The following is a 17464-nucleotide window of genomic DNA, read 5'->3' as shown; positions in this document are numbered from 1 at the left end:
TTGAAATGTTAAGTAAAGGAGTGATATGAGCAGAGAGGTCTGTGTTGAAATGTTAAGTAAAGGAGTGATATGAGCAGAGAGGTCTGTGTTGAAATGTTAAGTAAAGGAGTGATATGAGCAGAGGTCTGTGTTGACATGTTAAGTAAAGGAGTGATATGAGCAGAAAGGTGTTGACATGTTAAGTAAAGGAGTGATATGAGCAGAAAGGTGTTGACATGTTAAGTATGAAAAAGGTGTTGACATGTTAAGTAAAGGAGTGATATGAGCAGAAAAGGTGTTGACATGTTAAGTAAAGGAGTGATATGAGCAGAAAGGTGTTGACATGTTAAGTAAAGGAGTGATATGAGCAGAGGTCTGTGTTGACATGTTAAGTAAAGGAGTGATATGAGCAGAAAGGTGTTGACATGTTAAGTAAAGGAGTGATATGAGCAGAAAGGTGTTGACATGTTAAGTAAAGGAGTGATATGAGCAGAAAAGTGTTGACATGTTAAGTAAAGGAGTGATATGAGCAGAAAGGTGTTGACATGTTAAGTAAAGGAGTGATATGAGCAGAAAGGTGTTGAAATGTTAAGTAAAGGAGTGATATGAGCAGAAAAGTGTTGAAATGTTAAGTAAAGGAGTGATATGAGCAGAAAGGTGTTGACATGTTAAGTAAAGGAGTGATATGAGCAGAAAGGTGTTAAGTAAAGGAGTGATATGAGCAGAAAGGTGTTGTTAAGTAAAGGAGTGATATGAGCAGAAAGGTGTTGACATGTTAAGTAAAGGAGTGATATGAGCAGAAAGTGTTGACATGTTAAGTAAAGGAGTGATATGAGCAGAAAGGTGTTGAAATGTTAAGTAAAGGAGTGATATGAGCAGAAAAATGTTAAGTTGATGAGCATGTTAAGTAAAGGAGTGATATGAGCAGAAAAGTGTTGAAATGTTAAGTAAAGGAGTGATATGAGCAGAGAGGTGTTGAAATGTTAAGTAAAGGAGTGATATGAGCAGAAAGGTGTTGACATGTTAAGTAAAGGAGTGATATGAGCAGAGGTCTGTGTTGAAATGTTAAGTAAAGGAGTGATATGAGCAGAAAGGTGTTGAAATGTTAAGTAAAGGAGTGATATGAGCAGAGGTCTGTGTTGACCAGAAAGATATAAGTGGTTATGGAGTGTGATACTGTAGGACACCTTACATCCCTCTCCCACATTCATGATCAAACACTTACTGCATTCCTGAACCGCCTCCATATTATTCTAACCATACAAAGCATAGAAGTCAATGTATGAAACAGAGATACTGCCCTTAACTGACCTCAGGTCAGTCTATACAGCTCCACTGTGCTGTTCAGTGATATAGAAACCGCATTAAACTGATGTGCTGAGAAGAGTGGAGTTGACGGGCTGGGTTTAGCATGGAGTTAGCGCCACACACGCACACACACACGCGCAAACACACACACACAAACGCACACACACACAAACACACACACACACCATGGAGGATGGAGCCATCAGGACGTCTTCAGGAAGAAGATATGATAGAGAAGATTAAAGTGACAGTCTAGTTCAGCTTGTGTGGTTATTTCTGTTTGTGTATATGTGTACATGTGTATGTATGTGTGTTATTTCTGTTTGTGTATGTGTGTACGTGTGTAACCTGTGTATGTATGTGTGTTATTTCTGTATGTGTGTACGTGTGTAACCTGTGTTTGTATGTGTGTTATTTCTGTTTGTGTATGTGTGTACGTGTGTAACCTGTGTATGTATGTGTGTTATTTCTGTTTGTGTATGTGTGTACGTGTGTAACCTGTGTATGTATGTGTGTTATTTCTGTATGTGTGTACGTGTGTAACCTGTGTTTGTATGTGTGTTATTTCTGTTTGTGTATGTGTGTACGTGTGTAACCTGTGTTTGTATGTGTGTTATTTCTGTTTGTGTATGTGTGTAACCTGTGTATGTATGTGTGTTATTTCTGTTTGTGTATGTGTGTACATGTGTAACCTGTGTTTGTATGTGTGTTTATTTCTGTATGTGTACGTGTGTAACCTGTGTTTGTATGTGTGTTTATTTCTGTATGTGTACGTGTGTAACCTGTGTTTGTATGTGTGTTATTTCTGTTTGTGTATGTGTGTACGTGTGTAACCTGTGTTTGTATGTGTGTTATTTCTGTTTGTGTATGTGTGTAACCTGTGTTTGTATGTGTTTGTATGTTTTATTTCTGTTTGTGTATGTGTGTACGTGTGTAACCTGTGTTTGTATGTGTGTTTATTTCTGTATGTGTACGTGTGTAACCTGTGTTGTGTGTTATTTCTGTTTGTGTATGTGACATGTATAACATGTGTTTGTATGTGTGTTTATTTCTGTATGTGTACGTGTGTAACCTGTGTTTGTATGTGTGTTATTTCTGTTTGTGTATGTGTGTAACCTGTGTTTGTATGTGTGTTATTTCTGTTTGTGTATGTGTGTACATGTGTAACATGTGTTTGTATGTGTGTTTATTTCTGTATGTGTACGTGTGTAACCTGTGTTTGTATGTGGGATTATTTATGTGTGTGTCTGTGTGTTACTGTGATCATTAGATCCATCACATTAGATATGCAGAGGCCCAGGGCCGTGTGTGTACACGTGTGTATTAGCGGAGGAGGATCAGGTTACCCTCCTGACACTGATCTAAGATCAGTTCTTGTTTCCTACCCATAATGGTTAACATTAAGATTTGGGGAGGGTAAGCTGATTCTTGATCTGTGACTAAGGGCAACGTCAACCAGCAGCCGTATTAGCTCTATGTTAAACACTTTACCTTAAAGACATAAACAGACAGATAAACTACAGTCGCTGCTCTCTGGAACTCTCACAGTAATAAACAAAGACATGTAAAAAAGTCTACATAGAAATCTCAGTATATCACAAACATATTATTTCTGTCTCTATATCTGTCTGTAGGAGTGCAGGTCTGTCAATTAGGGATTCAGTTCAGTTTGTGGTTCAGCGCATTGTTCCTCGGTGCTTCTCTGGAGAGTTCTGAGTCCCCTCTCCCTCTCTGTCTCCATCTCCTCTCTCTGTGTCCCCCCTCCCTCTCTGTCTCCATCTCCTCTCTCTGTCTCCATCTCCTCTCTCTGTGTCCCCCCTCCCTCTCTGTCTCCATCTCCTCTCTCTGTGTCCCCCCTCCCTCTCTGTCTCCATCTCCTCTCTCTGTGTCCCCCCTCCCTCTCTGTCTCCATCTCCTCTCTGTGTCCCCCTCCCTCTCTGTCTCCATCTCCTCTCTCTGTGTCCCCCTCCCTCTCTGTCTCCATCTCCTCTCTCTGTGCCCCCTCCCTCTCTGTCTCCATCTCCTCTCTGTGTCCCCCTCCCCTCTCTGTCTCCATCTCCTCTCTGTCCCTCAGTCTCCATCTCTGTCTCCTGAGTCCCCTCTCCCTCTGTGTCCCCCTCCTCTCTGTCTCCATCTCCTCTCTCTGTGTCCCCTCTCCCTCTCTGTCTCCATCTCTCCATCTCCCCCTCCCTCTCTGTCTCCATCTCCTCTCTCTGTGTCCCCCTCCCTCTCTGTCTCCATCTCCTCTCTCTGAGTCCCCCTCCCTCTCTGTCTCCATCTCCTCTCTGTGTCCCCTCTCCTCTCTGTCTCCATCTCCTCTCTCTGTGTCCCCCTCTCTCTCTGTCTCCATCTCCTCTCTCTGTGTCCCCCTCCCTCTCTGTCTCCATCTCCATGTCCCCCTCCCTCTCTGTCTCCATCTCCTCTCTCTGTGTCCCCTCTCCCTCTCTGTCTCCATCTCCTCTCTCTGAGTCCCTCTTTAGGCTGCAACTCAGGGGAGGAACACTAGAGGGATACAGACACTGCTGGGTGCGGCTGTATGGGGCTGTCCTCATACATGCACAGTCATACAATACTGCAACAGGAGGGCATATCCCAACACATGTACACACATGCTCGCTCAAACACACACACACACACACACACACACACACACACACACACACACACACACACACACACACACACACACCACCCCCTTCCTTCATATGAGTTCAACAGAGTTCATTTCAAATCTCAAAGAAAAAAATGTTTTCACTAATGAGCCACCTTTACTTGAGAACGCATTTGCACACACATACACACACGCACGCACGCACGCACGCACGCACGCACACACACACACACACACACACAGGTAAACATAAGTGATGAGTTTGCAGCATTGGGGAGACTGCCTTGTCCATGGAAGTTCTCTCTGTGAGTCTCTCTCTCTCTTTAACAACATGTCTCTCCAGGAGCAGGTCTCTCTCTTTAAAACATCACCAGTCTCTCTTCATAAAAGTAAGAGTCTCTCCTCCATTGAGTCCAAACATGTTCCCTCTCCCAGACACCATAGAAGGGCCCTGCTTCATCCCATTCAGCGTGGACTGTCCCTTCTGCCCTCCTCTCACTCTCTCTCTCTCTCCGTCAGTGTGTGTGTGTGTGTGTGTGTGTGTGTGTGTGTGGGTAGGCGGCGGTCAGAAGATCTCAGGCAGCGTGACGTTGCGCAGCAGCCACTGTTGAGAGCGAGTGTGTGTACAGTCTCTGACGCTGGGCACCTGGCTGTCCTCCTCACTGGCCTTGTCCAGACACTGGTTACTATTGACGTGGATCAGGGTCAACTTCTACAGAGGCAACAGACAGAGAAACAGACCTGGGTCAACTTCTATAGAGACAACAGACAGAGAAACAGACCTGGGTCAACTTCTACAGACACAACAGACAGAGAAACAGACCTGGGTCAACTTCTACAGACACAACAGACAGAGACAACAGACAGAGAAACAGACCTGGGTCAACTTCTACAGAGACAACAGACAGAGAAACAGACCTGGGATCAACTTCTACAGAGACAACAGACAGAGAAACAGACCTGAGTCAACTTCTACAGAGACAACAGACAGAGAAACAAACCTGGGTCAACTTCTACAGAGACAACAGACAGAGAACAAACCTGGGTCAACTTCTACAGAGACAACAGACAGAGAAACAGACCTGGGTCAACTTCTACAGAGACAACAGACAGAGAACAAACCTGGGTCAACTTCTACAGAGACAACAGACAGAGAAACAGACCTGGGTCAACTTCTACAGAGACAACAGACAGAGAAACAAACCTGGGTCAACTTCTACAGAGACAACAGACAGAGAAACAGACCTGGGTCAACTTCTACAGACACAACAGACAGAGAAACATATATATATATTTTTATGATATTTGAGTCATTTAGCGACGCTCTTACCCAGAGCAACTTACAGTTTAAAAGTGCATTCATCTTAAAGTAACTGTCCTGTGAAAATCTCACTTTTAAAAGTGAATATTCTGATAACTCATACCCATATGTTGTGGACTCATCCTATATTCATATGTGGCCAAAGCATAAAATTAAAGAAAAAACACTTCAATCTGGTATGTCAAAAAGACAGTTTAAAAAAATGCTTGCTATTTCCTCATTGATGATGATGTTATCCTCCTGAGGATGCACTGGCCAATCAGCGATCTACTCGCGTGAATAATTTGAATGACTTGTATACGCCCACACCATTCAGTTGTTGGGGTAGGGCCACACCATTCCAATACAGAAAACCAGCTTTATATCATACCTCATAAATAAAACATTGGAAGGAAAACTATATATTTCACTCATATTGTAAGTAATTATATGACATATTTAATAGAAATCTGGAAACACTTGATAGTTACTTTAAGGTAGCTAGGTAAAACAACAACTAGCACACTCAGCAGGGTCAGTGGTAGTAAGAAAAGACAAGGAGAGGTTGTTTACTGTTGACAGACAGACATACCATGGGGTCATACTCCCAGAGCTGGTTTCCTTTGAGGTGATGACACTTGAGCATCATGACAGGACCGTTGAGTTTGGACACGTCTAGACACAGGTCATCTGTCCTTATCTCTTTATTGGCCGTGTAGCTGAACACCTGCAGGGGACGACACACGGTCAGACGGGAAGACAAGAGACCTCTATCTCTCTCTTATGTCATTCACATTGTATCTCTCTCCTCTGAGGTCAGAGAAGTTGCTCAGGTTAATGTCACTATGATAAACACCAAAGGTAATCTCATTACTGTTGTTCTGTTCTCAGTTGATCAGTTACGGTTTCCTCCCATGCCATGGCAGTTCTAGTTACCTGGTTTCCTCCCATGCCATGGCAGTTCTAGATACCTGGTTTCCTCCCATGCCATGGCAGTTCTAGATACCTGGTTTCCTCCCATGCCATGGCAGTTCTAGTTACCTGGTTTCCTCCCATGCCATGGCAGTTCTAGATACCTGGTTTCCTCCCATGCCATGGCAGTTCTAGTTACCTGGTTTCCTCCCATGCCATGGCAGTTCTAGTTACCTGGTTTCCTCCTATGCCATGGCAGTTCTAGTTACCTGGTTTCCTCCCATGCCATGGCAGTTCTAGTTACCTGGTTTCCTCCCATGCCATGGCAGTTCTAGTTACCTGGTTTCCTCCCATGCCATGGCAGTTCTATACCTGGTTTCATGCCATGGCAGTTCTAGTTACCTGGTTTCCTCCCATGCCATGGCCTAGATACCTGGTTTCCGCCCATGCCATGGCAGTTCTAGATACCTGGTTTCCTCCCATGCCATGGCAGTTCTAGTTACCTGGTTTCCTGGTTTCCCATGCCATGGCAGTTCTAGTTACCTGGTTTCCTCCCATGCCATGGCAGTTCTAGTTACCTGGTTTCCTCCCATGCCATGGCAGTTCTAGGTTTCCTCCCACCATGGTTTCCTGGTTTCCTCCCATGCCATGGCAGTTCTAGTTACCTGGTTTCCTCCCATGCCATGGCAGTTCTAACTACCTGGTTTCCTCCCATGCCATGGCAGTTCTAGTTACCTGGTTTCCTCCCATGCCATGGCAGTTCTAGTTACCTGGTTTCCTCCCATGCCATGGCAGTTCTAGATACCTGGTTTCCTCCTGGTTTCCTCCCATGCCATGGCAGTTCTAGTTACCTGGTTTCCTCCCATGCCATGGCAGTTCTAGATACCTGGTTTCCTCCCATGCCATGGCAGTTCTAGATACCTGGTTTCCTCCCATGCCATGGCAGTTCTAGATACCTGGTTTCCTCCCATGCCATGGCAGTTCTAGATACCTGGTTTCCTCCCATGCCATGGCAGTTCTAGTTTGGTTTCCTCCCACCATGGCACCTGGTTTCCTCCCATGCCATGGCCGTTCTAACTACCTGGTTTCCTCCCATGCCATGGCAGTTCTAGTTACCTGGTTTCCTCCCATGCCATGGCCGTTCTAACTACCTGGTTTCCTCCCATGCCATGGCAGTTCTAGATACCTGGTTTCCTCCCATGCCATGGCAGTTCTAGTTACCTGGTTTCCTCCCATGCCATGGCAGTTCTAGATACCTGGTTTCCTCCCATGCCATGGCAGTTCTAGATACCTGGTTTCCTCCCATGCCATGGCAGTTCTAGTTACCTGGTTTCCTCCCATGCCATGGCAGTTCTAGTTACCTGGTTTCCTCCTATGCCATGGCAGTTCTAGATACCTGGTTTCCTCCCATGCCATGGCAGTTCTAGATACCTGGTTTCCTCCCATGCCATGGCAGTTCTAGATACCTGGTTTCCTCCCATGCCATGGCCGTTCTAACTACCTGGTTTCCTCCCATGCCATGGCAGTTGAAGATGCCAACTTTCTCGTTCTCCTTCCGGGCCATGTTGTCCAGACACTGGTTAGTCTCCACGTTACGGATCTGACAGAACAACACACAACCAACAATTATCACTGATTGAATGTGTGTGTGTTTAGTGTGTGTGTGTTGTATGTTTAGCGTGGGTGCACCTCTCCCAGTGAGTAGTAGTGTCGTGGTATCTGGGAGTCAGGATAGACGTTCTCCAGGTACCAGCTGAAAGGTTTACACTGCAGCTTCTGTCTCAGAGACGAGCGAGACGTGATGTCACCATAATCCACCTTCGTCACACCTGAAACACAGTGTTTTCCATTAGCGTCAGCTGTCGGCTAATCAGCCGGTTACAGATTCATTTTAAGCCAGCTACATTTTCCACTTCATAATAACTAGGCTACTTTTCATTTAAAAGTTTCAGTTCGCTAGTCCATCGAGCCCTCCCCCGCTAGGATGAACGATATGTATCTTCTAGCCATCTATTTATAGGACAGGTGCCGGTCAGTCACAAAGTGAGTGATAACAGGGAAATTCAGCAGAGAGGAAGAGGCAAAGTGAGAGGTTTCACGCTCGCCAAAATCTGTCCAAAGCTTTTCTATGGTCTTATTTTGGACCTAAGCTTGTCGCCTGCCTTCCCATCTTTGGGACAACGACTCCCATTAGTAGGGAGGAGCCATGAGCATCTCGTCATTATATAGCCTACAGGTTTCTGGTTGCAGTTGAATTTCTTTACACCTGTGGGAGAGAGCATGATTCTTGTGAATTTGCATATCCCATGTACTGTAACTGTTAACGATGTGTGGAAATCCATGACTTAGCCTAATTATCATTTACTGACACAAAATCATTGATTTTCTTTTACGTTTCACATAACCAGTGTCACGCCCTGACCATAGAGAGCCATTATTTCTCTATGGTGTAGTAGGTCAGGGTGTGACTGGGGGTTGTTTTAGTTAGTTATTTCTATGTGGGGTTCTGGGTTATTATTTCTATGTTGGTGATTGGTATGATTCCCAATTAGAGGCAGCTGGTAATCGTTGTCTCTAATTGGGGATCATATTTAGGTAGCCTTTTTCCACCTGTGTTTTATGGGATATTGTTTGTGTTTGTGCATCACGTAGTCATGTTTCATTGTTAGTTTATTGTTTTGTTGTTGTTTCACTATTAAATAATTCTGTGGAACTCAACATTCGCTGCGCCTTGATCTGTCTCTACAACCAAACATGACAGCCAGCCACAGGGAGCGGCCTAGGCTGTTTACTGTGTGCTGATTGACAACTGAACAGCAAGTGTTGACTAGTTTATAAAAAGTGTCGAACTGACTGAATAAATTCAATCCCTTGCCATTCAACATGGTTATATGTCCATGTTGTCGCATCGTGACAAGTCAACCTAAGGAGTTCCTGGGTTTCCTTTCCTAGGATGTCGGGGCTTGCCAGACAATGACGATAAAGTGAGTGATTCATCTCGTCAGTCTGTAGCCTACCAAATGGCATCGGAGAGACGTTCATTTGGCTCCCTAATTTGCATAGTTTGGCATCCTAATGTTTGGCAATTATCTGCAGATAAATTATGAAAACATTCGATGAAGATGATGAATCATCACTGAAGGAACAATAGACAGTGGAGAGCCTCATTCTGGTCAAAATATGATAATTAGGCCCTCAAGAAACCCAGGCATTAAAACGGAATTCAACGATATTCACAAATGTATTGACCTTAAACTTTCCCCAAAATATCATAAGACAGGAACAGAATGCATCACTGATTGGTATTTCCTGCAACTATCTAAGTCAAGAGGCAACGAGAATGCCCCTGTCTGTTTCTGCAGTGCCCGAGTCTACCACTTTGTGTAACCGTTAGCGATGAAGATAATGTCTTCTGGTAGATGGAAAGGCTCCCAAAAAACTTCTCAATGAAATGTTAACTACAAAGTAGCCTAAGCTTCCCTGGCAGAATGATATCAGGGTTATGTCATCAACCCAGTGGGTGTTTGTTTTATCTACCATCATATGTGTCTACAGAAACCCTGCTGAACAACAGCCTCTTGCTCGGTGCACACTTGAATTAGGGTAAATACACCCCGAAAAGACAAGTATCAGATTTATCCCAAACCTCAAAAGTGATCTCCTGATGTGGTTTAAGCATCGTTATGTATTTAGAACATCCAATGTGATTTTCAGAGTGAAAACGGGGAAAATGGAAACCTGGAAAAACAAAACCTTAAATATATTATTCAAGATAAGGTGGGCTATTTACTTCATTTTTCTGTTTTAATAAAATACATAATTTGAAGAACAAATATAATTGTGGCAATCCATATGTTGTAGTAAAAGTGTAAATATCACTTTAAATCAAGAGAACACTGGTTAAATGCTAAAAAAAGGTTTACTATTCTCCTACTTGGAGAATAGTCCTGGTCATATAGGCATAGACCTAGACAACTAACAATACCAAAACAAGGAACAATAAACCGAATTCATCCTTTTGTTGTCATTTCAATTGCAAAGTCATGTCTTTCTACATAATACCGCAACACATTTTTTCCAATCTGGGACATAAACTCGATAAAGTATTCAATATTTCCGCTGTGTATTTCAGATGGAATCAAGTTGTTGCAATGTACCAGAGACCACCAAAATAGAGCTGCTTCGGCCTGACTGGCTACTTTTCTATTTGACTGGCTACTTACTCTATGTAGTGGTGGAAAACACCCAACACACATCACCATGGTCACAATCACCAACTACCAAAGGACTGGAAGAATCTTACAAACATGTTTCTCATAGTGTGTTTGATATTCTCTGGATTAGGGATTGTTATTACAGTAAGGGGAAGCAGTGAACACTAAACTTCCTGTTAGTGGAAGAGAGGTGAACCTTTGTCCTTGTTCTCGCCTGTCCTCTACCTGATCTGTGCAGGGGTGTGTGTGTCTGTGTGTCTGTGTGTCTGTCAGTGGTGAGATGGCAAGGTTAATAGAGACTGTGTAGCGTGAAATTATTCTATCCCCCCCCGTCGCCTCGCTCTGTCAGGTCACCACGGCAACATCACATTGTTAATGGGGGGCCTGGTTGGCCCTGTCCGGGGGTATAGTTGGACAGGGCCACAGTGTCTCCCGACCCCTCCTATCTCAGCCTCCAGTAATTATGCTGCAATAGTTTATCGGGGGGCTAGGGTCAGTCTGTTATATCTGGAGAATTTTTCCTGTCTTATCCGGCATCTTGTGTGAACTTAAGTATGCTCCCTCTAATTCTCTCTCTCCCCCTTTCTCTCTCTCTCTCTCTCTCTCTCTTCTCTCAGAGGACCTGAGCCCTAGGACCATGCCTCAGGATTACCTGGTCTGATGACTCCTTGCTGTCCCCAGTCCACCTGGTCATGCTGTTGCTCCAGTTTCAACTGTTCTGCCAGCGGAAATGGAACCCTAACCTGTTCACCGGACGTGCTACCTGTCCCAGATCTGCTGTTTTCGACTCTCTCTCTCTACCACACCTGCTGTCTCTAACTCTGAATGATCGGCTATGAAAAGCCAACTGACATTTACTCCCGAGGTGCTGACCTGTTGCACCCTCTACAACCACTGTGATTATTATTATTTGACCATGCTGGTCATCTATGAACATTTGAACATCTTGGCCATGTTCTGTTATAATCTCCACCCGGCACAGCCAGAAGTGGACTGGCCACCCCTCATGGCCTGGTTCCTCTCTAAGTTTCTTCCTAGGTTCTGGCCTTTCTAGAGAGTTTTTCCTAGCCACCGTGCTTCTACATCTGCACTGCTTGCTGTTTGGGGTTTTAGGCTGGGTTTCTGTACAGCACTTTGTGACATCAGCTGATATAAGAAGGGCTTGATAAATACATTTGATTGATTGATTGGAGAATACATATCTGGCTTCTGTTTTGAAACAGCCCCCAGACACACAGCAACTCGCCCCTCACTCAGACTCACCAGGGGAGATGATGTAGAAGAAGTTTTTGAACTGGTCCATCCAGACCTCGGCCAGGCGTCTGTTGTTCTTATTGATGATCTGACCCGTTCCCCCTGGAAACGTGTAGGGCGTGGCCTTCCGGAACACGTGACCCACGTGAGAACACGTCACGATCTCCAACGTCCCCCCGCACTGCCAGATCTACAACACACCAGAAACACTCATGTTACAACTACATAGCCCTGTGTGTGTGTGTATAGGTGCACATTTCTCTGGCTAGCTAACAGAGAATTCCATCCAGCTACTATAGCAAGATACTTAGCAACGCTAATAGTACTTGTACCACCACACTTTCTCCCTCACCTCAAACTTTCCAAATGCCAGTTGTTTTTGGGTTACAGCTCATGAAGAATGCTTCATCACCCGGCTTCTCACCTATCTTTTTGTTATGGTCCAGGGGACGCGCTGCTGTAACTGGCAAACTGCCTCTGCACCCTACTGCTGTCTTTCAGAGCGCCCTGATTCTGTAACTGGCAAACTGCCTCTGCACCCTACTGCTGTCTTTCAGAGCGCCCTGATTCTGTAACTGGCAAACTGCCTCTGCACCCTACTGCTGTCTTTCAGAGCGCCCTGATTCTGTAACTGGCAAACTGCCTCTGCACCCTACTGCTGTCTTTCAGAGCGCCCTGATTCTGTAACTAGCACATTGGTTGTCTCTTCTCTCTTCAGTCGCAGGCTGCATTCTGTTGTTATGTGAATGAGCCTTGGACACAGACAGAGTTGCTCCAAACGTGCATCACTCGTTCGCTTACAAACCTGCATCGCTTGTTCGCTTACAGCCAGTAGTGATCCAAAGCTCCCCCTCACAAACTTTTCTCACCTGATCTACACGATTCACGTAGGTCGCCTATTTTGGATTCAAAACGGTGAATTTCACCAAAAGTGAACTAGTTTGCATACCTGGTGTGTGTGTGTGTGCTTGCATGCCCTGTGTATGTGTGTATGTGTGTGTGTGTGTGTGTGTGTGTGCCCTGTGTATGTGTGTACTCACCCTAAAGGAGATCTCCAGGTTCTCTCCTCCCCAAATGTCCATACCTGCGTCATATGTCCCTATCTCTTGGAAATAATCTCTGTCTATAGAAAACAACCCACCGGCCATGGTAGGAGTCCTGGAGAGAGAGGGGAGAGGAGTGGAGGGAGAGAGAGAGAGAGAGAGAGAGAGAGAGAGAGAGAGAGAGGGGGGTGGAGAGAGAGAGGGAGAGAGAGGGGAGGGAGGTGGGAGCAAGGGGGAGAGATAGGGTGGGGAGAGGGGGAGAGAGAAGAAAACAGTCACTCAAAACTACATTCTGGTTTCATGTTTGCGACAGAGATTACAAGTTTGTCCGTAGAGATGGTATCTTCAGAGGCACAAAAACATCAAGTCGACCTCCAGAGTTGTTTTTTCCTGTTTTTCCATCTCAATACAATTCAATTCAATGTAAGGGCTTTATTGGCATGGGAAACATTAGTTAACATTGCCTAAGCAAGAAATCTCTCTCTCCCTGTCAGTCTCTCAGAAGGAGGGATATATTGTCATGTATTGTCATGTTATGTCTTGTTCCTGTTCTTTCTCTTCACTTCGTTTCCCCCTGCTGGTCGTATTAGGTTACCTTCTCTCCCTTTCCTTCCCCCAGCTGTTCCTCATCTCCTCTAACTACCTCGTTTACTCTCTCCCACCTGTTCCCTTTTTTCCCTCTGATTAGGTCTCTATTTCTCTCTCTGTTTCTGCTTCTGTCTTTGTCAGATTCTCGTTTGCTTCACCCTTGTCCCGTCCTGTCGTAATCTGCCTCTTCATCAGATGCTACGTGTGATCAGGTACCTCTGTCCTCTACAACCCGCGCCTACCCGGAGAGACCAGCAGTCTGTTGCCGCTAACCCTGCTATTCTCCTCTGCTGCTAGAAGGGGACTCTCCTGTAAAGATCAGAGGACTTTATGATTTATTTGTCGCCCTCTCTGCGGGTTGTCTATTTTGTCAACCGATACATCTGAAGAGGATTTATGTCTTCCCTGTGTTTGGACATTAAAAGACTCTGTTTCTGTTAAACCGCTTTTGGGTCCTCACTCACCTGCATAACATATATAGTGGCAGGAACAAGTATGTGAACCCTTTGGAATTACCTGGATTTCTGCATAAATTGATCATCAAATTTGATCTGACCTTCATCTGAGATCAAATCACTACAAGTCACTACAATAGATACAAACAGTGTGCTTAAACACATCAATTATTGTATTTTTCTTGTCTATATTGAATACATAATAAAACATTCCCAGTGTAGGTTGGGGAAAGTATGTGAACCCCTAGGCTAATGACTTCTCCAAAAGCTAATTGGAGTCAGGAGTCAGCTAACCTGGAGTCCAATCAATGAGATGAGATTAGAGATGTTGGTTAGAGTTGCCCTGCCCTATACAAAACACTCACAAAATTTGAGTTTGCTATTCACAAGAAACATTGCCTGATGTGAATCATGCCTCGAACAAAAGAGATCTCAGAAGACCTAAGATTAAAAATGGTTGACTGCATAAAGCTGGAAAGAGTTACAAAAGTATCTCTAAAAGCCTTGACGTTCATCAGTCCCACGGTAAGACAAATTGTCTATAAATGAAGAAAGTTCAACACTCTTGCTACTCTCCCTAGGACGTCCTGCAAAGATGACTGCAAGAGCACAACTCAGAATGCTGAACTAGGTTAAGAAGAATCCTAGAGTGTCAGCTAAAGACTTACAGAAATCTCTGGAACATGCTAACATCTTTTGACGAGTCTACGATACGTAAAACACTAAACAATAATGGTGTTCATGGGAGAACACCACGAAAGATGCCACTACTGTCCAAAATAAACATTTCTGTATGTCTGAAGTTCGCAAAAGAGCACTTGGATATTCCACAGCGCTACTGGCAAAATATTCTGTGGACAGATGAAACTAAAGTTGAGTTGTTTGGAAGGAACACACAACACTATGTGTGGAGAAAAAAAGGCACAGCACACCAACATCAAAACCTCATCTGTTAAGTATGGTGGAGGGAGCATCAGGGTTTGGAGCTGCTTTGCTGCCTCAGGGCCTGGACAGCTTGCTATCATCGACGGAAAAATCAATTCCCAAGTTTATCAAGACATTTTGCAGGAGAATGTAAGGCTATCTGTCAACAATTGAAGCTCAACAGAAGTTGGGTGATGCAACAGGACAACGACACAAAACACAGAAATAAATCAACAACAGAATGGCTTCAACAGAAGAAAATACGCCTTCTGCAATGGCCCAGTTAGAGTGCTGACCTCAACCCGATTGAGATGCTGTGGCATAACCTCAATAGAGTGGTTCACATCACAAGAATATTTCTGAACTGAAACAGCTTTGTAAAGAGGAATGGTCCAAAATTCCTCCTGACCGCTGTGCAGGTCTGATCCGCAACTACAGAACATGTTTGGTTGAAGTTATTGCTTCCAAAGGAGGGTCAACAGTTATTAAATCCAAGGGTTCACATACTTCTCCCACCCTGCACTGTGAATGTTTAAACAGTGTGTTCAATAGACATGAAAACGTAGAATTGTTTGTGTTATTAGTTTAAGACTGTGTTTGTCTATTGTTGTGACCTAGATGAAGATCAGATCAAATTGTATGACCAATTTAAGCAGAAATCCATCTAATTCCAAAGGGTTCACATACTTTGTTGCCACCATATGTCATTGAGCTAAAGACTTGTTTTCAAGATGTTGATCAGGAAGACAACAGGGAACATGGTGCCAGTGGGAACCACACCTAGAACAAGGGAAACAGAAACACACCTCAGCAGAGCAGGCAGGGAAACAGAAACACACCTCAGCAGAGCAGGCAGGGAAACAGAAACACACCTCAGCAGAGCAGGCAGGGAAACAGAAATACACCTCAGCAGAGCAGGCAGGGAAACAGAAACACACCTCAGCAGAGCAGGCAGGGAAACAGAAAAACACCTCAGCAGAGCAGGCAGGGAAACAGAAACACACCTCAGCAGAGCAGGCAGGGAAACAGAAACACACCTCTGCAGAGCAGGCAGGGAAACAGAAACACATGTTCTGCTGGCCAGGAAACGCAGAACACACCTCCAGAGCAGGCTGGGGAAACATCAGCAGAGCATTCAGCAGAGCAGGCAGGGAAACAGAAACACACACTCAGCAGAGCAGGCAGGGAAACACACCTCAGAGAGCAGGCAGGGAAACAGAAACACACTCAGCAGAGCAGGCAGGCTGTGTTCGAAGTCACACATGCAGAGCAGGCAGGGAAACAGAAACACACTGCAGAGCAGGCAGGGAAACAGAAACACACCTTGCAGAGCAGGCAGGGAAACAGAAACACACCTGGAGCCAGCTGGGAACAGAAAACACCTCAGCAGAGCAGGCAGGGAAACAGAAACACTCAGCAGAGCAGGCAGGGAAACAGAAAAACACCCTCAGCAGAGCAGGCAGGGAAACAGAAACACACACACCTCAGCAGAGCAGGCAGGGAAACAGAAACACACCTCAGCAGAGCTGGCAGGGAAACAGAAACACACACACCTCAGCAGAGCAGGCAGGGAAACAGAAAAACACCAGGCAGGGAAACAGAAAAACACCTCAACAGAGCAGGCAGGGAAACAGAAACACACCTCGGCAGAGCAGGCAGGGAAACAGAAACACACCTCGGCAGAGCAGGCAGGGAAACAGAAAAACACCTCAGCAGAGCAGGCAGGGAAACAGAAACACACCTCAGCAGAGCAGGCAGGGAAACAGAAACACACCTCAGCAGAGCAGGCAGGGAAACAGAAACACACCTCGCAGAGCAGGCAAAACAGAAAAACACCTCAGCAGAGCAGGCAGAAAAACAGGAGAAAACACCTCAACAGAGCACACCTCAAAACACCTCAGCAGAGCAGGCAGGGAAACAGAAACACACCTCTGCAGAGCAGGCAGGGAAACAGAAAAACACCTCAGCAGAGCAGGCAGGGAAACAGAAACACACCTCAGCAGAGCAGGCAGGGAAACAGAAAAACACCTCAGCAGAGCAGGCAGGGAAACAGAAAAACACCTCAGCAGAGCAGGCAGGGAAAACAGAAAAACACCTTGGCTGATATTAGCTGGCTAAACTCAATAACATGTTGTTTTACTGAAACTACTTTACCCAGGTCACCTCACGAATAGACCTGTCTCTTTCCCTGTGTTGTGATGGAAACGGGACCTCTGAATGTGCCTCTGATAGTCCCAGTTGGACTGGTGGGGAACATGAACAGGAAAAGGTGACGAGGGACAAGCGAAAACAAACCCTGGGTTTTAATTCCTGAATGTTCCCAGAGTTTCCCCATCCTCAGCTACACAGGAACACAGCAACACGGCTACACCACACTGAGCTCATGTATTTGACTGAAAACAGAACTTATATCTAAGTCCCAGCTATGCCACTATTACTAGTCTATTACATTCAGATTCAGTAGTGTGTTAGGAGCAGGGATGATATCCTCACTGACTGGAGCTGAGGAGAGTCTACGTCCCAGTCTCTATGCCAGCGCTGTAGATGGGTAGTGTGTCCTACCTACCTGACGGGCAGAGTGCGGTCTCCCTTGCGGCGGTCCATCTCTCTCTGGGGTACAGGGTACCAGCGGAAGTTCAGCTTCCAGTTGAAGCCTCCGTAGGTCATGTCAGAACCAGCCATGTACTCAAACGTGTCATCACTGATCACGTCGATGATGGGACACACCACCGTTTTCCTGCAACACATATTTCCACACCGCCACATCAGAAGACCTTTAGACCCACAATGACAAAGTGTTGAGTAGATGCTTGGACTTGTGAGTCGTAATATCATTTCAATCACTTCTAATATCCAGAATATCTGCAGACCTCTAC

At 45.2% G+C, this 17464-nt stretch overlaps 1 protein-coding gene across 3 annotated transcripts in view; it reads right to left on the bottom strand.

The window, feature by feature from the left end:
- Window positions 1–3982: 3982 nt before the first annotated feature.
- The window catches only part of galnt1 (UDP-N-acetyl-alpha-D-galactosamine:polypeptide N-acetylgalactosaminyltransferase 1), a 71656-nt gene continuing 58174 nt past the window's right edge, over window positions 3983–17464 (bottom strand). For all 3 annotated transcript variants that reach the window (XM_065027691.1, XM_065027692.1, XM_065027693.1), the window contains 7 exons: window positions 17155–17325; window positions 12619–12736; window positions 11588–11768; window positions 7800–7939; window positions 7612–7710; window positions 5791–5925; window positions 3983–4610 (listed from right to left, as the gene is read on the bottom strand). In XM_065027691.1, coding sequence (XP_064883763.1) covers window positions 4464–4610; window positions 5791–5925; window positions 7612–7710; window positions 7800–7939; window positions 11588–11768; window positions 12619–12736; window positions 17155–17325 — 991 coding nt within the window. In that variant the 3' untranslated portion in view covers window positions 3983–4463. The remainder of the gene's footprint in view (window positions 4611–5790; window positions 5926–7611; window positions 7711–7799; window positions 7940–11587; window positions 11769–12618; window positions 12737–17154; window positions 17326–17464) is intronic.

The sequence above is a fragment of the Oncorhynchus nerka genome, linkage group LG14 (genome assembly GCF_034236695.1).
Source record: "Oncorhynchus nerka isolate Pitt River linkage group LG14, Oner_Uvic_2.0, whole genome shotgun sequence".
Classification (NCBI taxonomy): domain Eukaryota; kingdom Metazoa; phylum Chordata; class Actinopteri; order Salmoniformes; family Salmonidae; genus Oncorhynchus; species Oncorhynchus nerka.
Note: the sequence above shows the minus strand (reverse complement) of the source record. Positions and strands in the feature narration are given on the sequence as shown.